Source organism: Triticum urartu, chromosome 5A (genome assembly GCF_056163025.1).
Source record: "Triticum urartu cultivar PI428250 chromosome 5A, HENAU_Tu73, whole genome shotgun sequence".
Classification (NCBI taxonomy): domain Eukaryota; kingdom Viridiplantae; phylum Streptophyta; class Magnoliopsida; order Poales; family Poaceae; genus Triticum; species Triticum urartu.
In genome coordinates this window covers 14260794-14269383 of record NC_141877.1, presented here as the reverse complement: position 1 = coordinate 14269383, position 8590 = coordinate 14260794, and the positions used below count along the sequence as shown (strand labels likewise).

The 8590-nt window shown below is 45.0% G+C and overlaps 1 protein-coding gene across 1 annotated transcript; it reads right to left on the bottom strand.

Moving 5' to 3' along the window:
• Positions 1–3463: 3463 nt before the first annotated feature.
• On the bottom strand, positions 3464–7316 carry LOC125514041 (alpha-galactosidase-like). Its single transcript, XM_087522478.1, has 15 exons — positions 7168–7316; positions 6580–6638; positions 6077–6133; positions 5928–5962; positions 5594–5697; positions 5365–5440; positions 5205–5263; positions 5049–5114; positions 4876–4962; positions 4721–4785; positions 4538–4620; positions 4183–4273; positions 4048–4097; positions 3827–3967; positions 3464–3729 (listed from the first exon to the last, which is right to left on the bottom strand). The coding sequence occupies exons 1-15, from the start codon at positions 7314–7316 to the stop codon at positions 3646–3648; spliced, it is 1206 nt and encodes a 401-aa protein (XP_087378604.1). The 3' UTR covers positions 3464–3645.
• Positions 7317–8590: the final 1274 nt, after the last annotated feature.

Sequence of the window (8590 nt, the reverse complement as noted above, 5' to 3'; positions counted from 1 at the left end):
TGTTTAGGGGTCATAAGGAAAAGTCTTGCCCGGCCCGGTTTCCCACATCAAAGCTGGGCCAAATTAGTCGACGAGGAGAGGCAAAGATCTTCAATAAGATTGATCTCGCGCAGCTAACCCAAGTCGGCGGCAGATCGGCGCCTCAACCGAGCTTCGCAAGATGATGAGCGAATCCAATCCGATGCTTGTTGATTCCCTTCAGCCGCCCTCCATACCGGAGTTCCACGCCTCCGCCGGCGACCTTCCCGGCCGCATCCTTCTCGCGACGAGGGTTTACTTCGACCGCGGCGACGAGTCCACCAGGGCCGAGGCGGCGACCAGCAAAGGTCAGAAAGTCGAGATCTCGATCCGCTTTGCCGCCCCGCCGGACCTCTCCTACGTCTGCGTCTACTGCCCCGAGCTCAATCAGGCCAATTTCGCGGAGGAGCCCCGTGTTGTCCGCTCGGAGAAGCAGTTCCTCCTGGTGCATCTGCCGCTCACCTTCGGCCCCCGATTTACCGTCTAGTCCCGCGGCTAGTCCCGCGAAGCCGTCGCTCCGATGGATTCCGGCTCCCAAGCCTCGAGGCCTAAGCGCCCTGCTAAGATTGGAATTTGCTGCCTTGACGCCGATGACTATATCCTGGCTGCTCTCTCCCTTCCTCGTACTGGTGATGGCTATGAACTCCACACCTTCACCTCCAATTCGGTTGATTGGACTGCCAAACCCGCTCGGTTGGAGAAACCACCCAAGAGGGAGAGGGAGGAGCTTCTGCCAGCTTCGGCGCACAAGGTGGTGCCTCTCGGAAGCACCATTATGGCATGGATCGATCTTCTCAAGGGTGTTCTCGCATGCAATGTCGCTGCTACGGATGCTGTTGCTTCGGTTTCTTTCATCCGTCTTCCCGCCCGGATGCCTGGGAACCAATCTGAATATATAAGCCCATGAAAGATCCGGGATGTCATTTGTAGCGGGGGGTCGCTCAAGTTCGTTGAAGTCGAAGATTTGTATACAACACAGGAGGATCGTATGGCTCCTGCTGCGCCGCCATCTGATCCTGACATATTCTATGATGGTCTGGATTCCGACACGGACGATTTGGTCGATACTGTGCCCACTCCACCGACCTGGATTGGTTGGAGGGCAGTCATATGGAACAAGGCTCTTTCCGAGAAGTTTTGGTGCAAAGGGTGTGAGGCTCACGTTCCTGACATATTGGTCGAGAACCCGGACCATCTCGCTTTACTGGCTCAACTAGGACACGGCAGTGTTGTTCATGACTCCGCCGCATTGATCAACTTGTTACCAAATTTCCCCACCCTGAGCATCTTTGGTGATGATGTTGTCTACATGAACTCCTTGGTGAAGACCAATACCCACCAGGCGTGGGTTGTCGCTATTGACTTAAGGAACAAGACAGTGATATCATTGGCTCCTTACCCTGGGTCCGAAAAAAATTCCGACTGCCCCCATGTTCCCTCCGTGTTGTCCGAGTATCTCCTAAAACTCTAAGCTCCCTTGAAAGGAGGCCTCCTGGTTGATTAGGGCTTTAGGCAGCGGTGTGGGTCCTCCCTGTAAGTGTATGAGGGCAATGCCAAGAGGAAATTGATGAGCACGTACGGCGAGCTCTGGGTGGAAAATGCAGTTACGACGGTTGTGGTATATAGTTAATCCATTCATATTTCCTGCTTCTTTCGCTTCTCTTCATGTCCGGGTGATTCTTGCTTATTCAGTTGTCGTATTGGATTGAGCCTACCATTTCTAGATTGCAACATATGTACTTGCGCAAGATATTGCTACTACAGTGAAATTTGGCAAGTTTGCACTTACCTCTTTAGTACACGATATATGTAGTTTGTATAGGTTTTATCAGTCTTTTAGTACTCCCAGAATTGGTTTCTTGGATAATATTCTAATATATTGACTCAATAAATGTTCTATTCACCAGGACATCAATGGTTTAGTGCAACATTTGAAATTATATAGCTTTGATGCAAGACCACTTGTGTACCTCCAGTCATGAACCCCTTTTGCTCTATTTTCCGTTGAATATAAAAAATGATGACCCTTTTGCTCACTTTGTCAAGTTACTATCGTTGAAATCAGCTTGGGAATGTTAGAAACTGAGTTTCCTTAGTGAATGTGTGCATAACTGATATTTCAGTTATATATGTACTGGATCAAGTTTTAAAGTAACTTGCCAGTCCAGACTTGGTGACAAAGACATTCAAGTGTCTATACATTTTCTCTCGGTCTGTATGTTCGATGCTTGACACTTTGGATCTCAGTTGTCCTCTTATTTTCAAATTTGCACCATCCGTGTATGCATTTTTCAAGCAAGGATTTTTCTGTTGAACAAACTCAGAAATAATCTTGAGCATTGTAATGTTTAGCATACTCCCTTTAAATAAATGCACAATATTGAGAGCTTCCTTTCTGTGTAACAGAGTAGTGTCACTTTCTATCTTACGAAGGTAGTCCTGGAATCAGAATTGCAATTATGGCTTTTGTAAGATTTTCAAGACAAGTCTTTTTCTCATCGTGACGCTCATTCGTTCTAATTTGTAAATGATGGTGATTCCACTCATGCAATTATGTATCTTGACGGTGGTGATTGGTGTTGCTCCGAGGAAAGAGGTATGGGAAAATATGCCAGTTTCTTTTCAATCAGTTGAAGCATAATGGAAAAAAAATCCCTATGGCAAAAATTAGTTTTCATCCAGATATTTTTGCTCGCTGACTTGACCTTATGTACTATAGGCACAAAGTTATGTGTATTGATCTAGGCGACATGATGAACTAGAATTAGCACTCTTCGGAGAATCGCTTGGGCTAGGCACACCTTGAGCTTTTCAAGAACAACTGATCATCATTATTTGCAAGGTTGGGAGGTGTGAAATCGCTGCACTGTGCTATATATGAATGCGCCATACATATTTTGCATTTGCATAGAAAAATCATTTGTGAGTCATTTCGTATCCAGTACAGCTTCTACAACTTCAACAATTGTTGTTAAACTAAAAACAGCATTCCCCTTCAACGGAACGGGCTTTGGTCAACCTCTGGAATTCTCGCCACAGTTCTCTGTTGTGGCACCTATCCTTGCTGAAATTGGGTAGCTATGGCTATGTTTTAACCACTTTGCAATTCAACATGTAACTACATCAGCAAACTTACTAGCCCATCTTTTGCAAAGCGTGCTTGGACGCTGATGGTCACCGACAGCTGGCTAGATTCAGAACCTTCGTTCCTACTCTGTACCCCCTTGGTTGACTGCCTTAGGAACGCTTTTGTTGAATTAAAGCTCCAAATATTTCATGGAGAAAAACAAAAACATTCTTCTCAGTTCAGATAGCAACGACCCTTTTGCCGTCATGCAGTAATAGAGATACGGTTGGCTGAACCCAAGAATTTCAGGGCGAAACCTCAATCTAAAAGATAGTGCTATGAAACCCACTTTTATTGCAGCAACTTTCATTACAACTTGCAAACTTCAGAAACAAACGCATCGACATTTTCACGGCACTTTACATACTATTGCAGCTTATTTCTAACGTAATATAACCAAATGCCATTCCTCAATTCACCTCATCTCAGCTCTATCTATCCTCCCTTGCAAACCATTCCCCTGAACTAGATCGATTGACTTGCTATTCTTGCGTCTACAGTTACTTGGGTGTTAGGATGTACATCTTGCAGTCATGAGGCGCCACTGATGCAGATAGCTGCCCCTGAGCAGAGAATGACGAGTGCTGCACAACAAGACGGATGTTTTTGTGATGATGAAACCCTGGAATGTGTAGTGGATTGTTAAGGATAAGCACTGGGCTCTGAAGAAAGCAAGCTTACCGCCCATAGATCGCGAGCGGTGACGGACGCAGATGCTGGAAGCCCGACGTTTGACCAGTGTGCGGTGATGGTTGCTTGGTACCCCTGCCTATTCCATAGAACCACGGCCTTTCTGTTGCCGCTGAGCGGTCCGGCCCAAACCTAGAAAAATATCTCCCCGGTTTTAGTTACAGAAATCTCATGATGGAAGCCACTAGTAAGATATTTGAACTGAACAATACCTCCAAACCAGCATCGGATTGCACTTTCTTTCCCTGCACGCCTAGTCTATCTGTTCATACACTTGTAGTATGAGTACACTGAAAATCCCATATGAGCAAGTTATCATGTGCAAATACGTGCAAGAGAATGCTTGCCTTGGTTGACAGCGATGACCTCCCAATTGCTGATTATGTTCTTTGTCTGCGGGCTCATCGAGCGCACGTCGCACCCGATCAGAATAGGAGCCTACACAACTCAGGACCAGGATTTCCGTGAGGAAATGCAGAATTCCTTTTTGAGAATCGAAGCAACATTATTAAATGCACATGGGACAAAATGTGTAGTACCTTGGCAAGTGCCCAGATGCTGAAGTGCGAGCGGTACTCAGCTTCGGACATCCCACCATTTCCAACTTCAAGCATATCAGGATCTGAGATCGGAGCAGAACATGGATCAGTTCCAAGCTAAGAAATCGTTAGGCAATCATACATGGGACAAAATGGGTAATACCTTTGCAAGTGCCCAGATGCTGAAGTGCGAGCGGTACTCAGCTTCAGACATCCCGCCATTTCCAACTTCAAGCATATCAGGATCTGATATCGGAGGAGAACATTGTCTATCGATCAGTTCCAAGCTAACAAATCGTTAGGCAATCAACAATAATACTGGGACAGATTCCTCTGAAACACTTACCGTTCCATCCACCAGGTCCAGCGTAGGAGGCCCATCTGTCATTCTGGTCTGCGCGTGATGTCATGCTGAAGTAAAAAGATAACAATGATCAGTCCTGCTAATTCTAGTATAGCTGTACTTGACCAAAATCCCTGAGTTGATCAATTAGGCAGCACCTGTCCCAGTTGTCAGCAATGTCGCCGGTTGTCCTCCAACTATTACCACCCATGCCACGTGCCCATGTAGCAGGGTTTTCGACTCCCCTAAACAGCAAAAACGCAGAAGAGTGAATGACCAATGCTTGACGTTTATCCTTTCCATCCTAAAATGTTATGACAATCAGACTCACCATTCGCAGAGTGAGAAGAAGATGTTCTTCCCGTATTTCTTCATGGCGTTGCTTATCCTAGTGTATCTGCATCAACCATGGCAAATTACTTCACAGCCTAACACATAAGACACAGTGCACTGGTCATGCTGAAGTTTGAGGTATTGTTCTCCGGACCTTTCCCTGACGCTCCTCCCAGCATCGTTGCAGTTGTCGTACTTCAGATAATCAACTCCCTGGAGACGAGAATGCAAGAATTACAAGAACATTAGAATTTATGATGTCGGTGTTGGTTTGGCATGAGCGATGAGGTAAGTAGTAATTATAAGGTGTCTACCCAAGACGCGAACGTCCTCACATCTTGCTCTTCGTGATCGAGCGATCCTGGCATTTGTTTAGTACATGTCTGTGTCCTGCAATTAATACATGGTGACAGTTAGTTTCAGTTCATTGCCAGTTTATCATATTTACAAATTCTAGTTTTCTTGGGCTAATGAAGAGTTTAGTTGCTACAGTGTGCGGACAAATTAGTGTTATTTTTATGATGAATTGGATAGTTAGCATACCCAGCATCACTGTAGATGCCGAGCTTCAACCCTTTGGCGTGCACATAATCTGCAAGCGCCTTGATGCCAGAGGGGAATGTTCTTTTATTTGGAACCAGGTTACCCTGAGAAATCATGATACAACATTATCAGTACTGAAAGAAAATATTAAAAATGGTATACATATGCCTAATCTTCTGCTTCTAAAACGTTTAATAATATCTTGAAAATAGGATGCAGAAGCAATTGTTTTTTAATGTTAAGATTGATTTCTTTAATTGCACTAACAACATAATTCTGCAGTTGCCCTATATTGAAAATGATAGGGATGGTTAGCTTAAGTTTATCTCCTTACCTGGTAATCCCTGTTCAATTCTGCCCAGCAATCATCTGAAACAAGAGACGGGAAACATATTTGAGTAAAACATATACTGCTAAAAATAATCTAGTAGTTGTGTCCAACATGTCGTGGGAAATATACATGATCCAGAGAGCAATCCATACCGATGTTAACATATTTGTAGCCCAATTTTGCGAGGCCAGTGTTGATCAATGCATCAGCTGAAGGAAAGGAAAACAAAGACGCAATTGTTACGATAGTACAAGTTGACACCACATCAAACTCATGACATTATCGTTGTAGTAAGACAGCGAGATCATCACGAGGTGTTGGCGTTGATCCAGCACCAAGAACCCAACTCTAGTGACTCAGTGGCTCTAGCACTAACTTGTTTCCTGATAGTTGTCCCTGGGTCAGCATCACCGAAGCAAAGCCTTCATGAAATTTTGCTAACGTAGTACTGTTACAGGGTAGCGTTTCGGTGTGACAACGATGCGTCGGAAAGCACAGCAAAATTAGATAGTGATTGGGCCGAATGTGCATTGAGTAAGTGAAAGGGAGGTCCAGAATTGCAGATAAGGAGATCCGTATACAGGCAAAACATAGGATTTGAGGCTTGAAACAGGGCGGGGGTTCAGTTCAAGTGGTAGCAGTGTCCCGGTCGTACCTGTCTCCCTGATGACTTCCTCGCTGATCCCACAGTAGAAGTGGTTCCAGCTGTTCCACCTAGCACACGAAATGTTTCGTCATGGGTCAGGATTAAATAAATCAGATCAGGTAAAACTGGAGCAGAAGAGAAAATGGCGAGCCATGACGAAGTATATATAGGTCAACAGGAAAATCGCAATTCATGACGAGGATCGTCTTCAGAAAAATATGGCAGTTTTCTTTCGCTTTTGAATTATATAGATGAAGATCACTGTAGATTTTGCATTACTGATGAAGTCACTGATCGATGTAGTAAGAAACACTGCTGGATCAATGTGGTGCTATGAATACTGGATCGACGTGAAATCTGGAGTACAAACATGATCGTTCCAATATAAGTGCTGGGAAAGGAAAAAAAATCTTTTAGATCTATGACTGGACGAGGGAAGCAGAAAAAACGTCCAGCGCCCATGCGTGCCCAAGCATTTATCGTACTCACCTCAATGGCCCAATATCCCTCAACTTACCGTCAAATCTCCCGTCGTGTAAAGCCGGGGAAAAACGAAGAGTAAAACACAAGAGGAGTTGGATGGCAGCGTGAAAATACCCCATCTGTGGTTTCCTGCCGAGGAGCGCGTGCCGTACGCGGAGCTCGCCCAATGTTGTGTTCGCGGCCGCATCCGAGGGCACCCTGGCTCCTGCCACTGCCGCAACCAGCAGCACAAGCAGCAGCGACAGGCTCGAGGCACACGCCATGGCTACCTAGCCGGTCTACTTTCTGGTGCCGAGCGAGCAGAGGGTGTTGGGTGGGTGGGGCCATGGGGGTGCTACTGGTGGCGCCGGTGAGTGACTGCTGGAGACGCGTCTGACGGACGCCTTTATATAGGGCCGTGCGCGGGAGACTATGGGACCGCGGTTTTCAAAAAAAATAATGTATCATTTATTTTCCTCTAATTTTATTATGATTTTCTGTTGTTGTGTCTATACACTCCTGTGGCTAGACTTGTGTTGCCGGGTTTCCCTCCATTGGGTTCGCCAATGAGAGCATCTACAAGATTTTTTGTAGGGAATATTTAATTGTGTCCTTTTTTGTGGTGGAATATTTAATTGTGTCTAAAGAAATATTTTAACGCATATGATACATCTTAAGATACATTGCATTGGGAGACGACTAATTCCAATATTTCTCTCTTTTTACAAATGGAAACAAAATATTAAAGTTAATATCCTATTCGGTATAAAAGGCAACAATTTATTTCATACCATAAATAAATTTTATGATAAAGAAGTCGTCAATTAATTACACGAGAAAGAGGCCAGGCTGGAACATGAGTGATCGATCTGCCTTAATCTGATATTATTTTTTTGGCAATCACAAACGAACACCTTGCTGGCCATCAGATGGAGCGCACGAATCTTGGAGCAAGGCTGGTTGACAGGATATATTTCAAAAGCGTTCGTTCCAACCAGGCATCCATGCGAATGGGTTCCCTTACTTCCCCTTATCTTCCATGATAATTTCTGGCAGAGCTGTCATATCAAATCATACAGTCCCGCGGGAGATCCTCCGGGAAAACGTAAATGACTTCATTTGATCCATTCGGGGAAGGTGTCAAGCGAGGTGGTTCACTCGGCAAGAATTTTGCCCCGGCAGAAAGCATCCCAAAATAACCCATCCGCATCTGCAACATGAAGAAACGGACATGATCATCCATGCTACATCAATCATCGGTGGCCCACCAGATCAGGTGACTACGCCACTAGGGATCTTTCAAGAAAGGGTGAGGTATGTGCTTCCCGTGGATGTGTTTGGGCCTTAGACTAGGATCCAAAGCATCAAATTCATAAGTTTGGATCTAGAGTTGATGAAAGTTGGCGTTCCTCCGGGATAATGAATGGCATCTCTCAGAGAATCAGCCCATGTGGTAAATTCACCACTCAGATTTTATGGTACATCAGCCACTTGGATCACTAGTCAGCCTCTTTCGAGAGATGATTCAGTATCGCCAAACTTTTCCTAATTAACGGAC

Excerpts from the sequence above, each read along its gene's own strand:
- LOC125514041 (XM_087522478.1), bottom strand. The coding sequence starts at position 7,316 with ATGGCGTGTGCCTCGAGCCTGTCGCTGCTGCTTGTGCTGCTGGTTGCG. Across the intron at positions 5,264-5,364 it reads TGAGGACGTTCGCGTCTTGG|GGAGTTGATTATCTGAAGTA; the intron begins GTAGACACCTTA and ends TCTCGTCTCCAG. Across the intron at positions 4,098-4,182 it reads GGTCATCGCTGTCAACCAAG|ATAGACTAGGCGTGCAGGGA; the intron begins GCAAGCATTCTC and ends GTGTATGAACAG.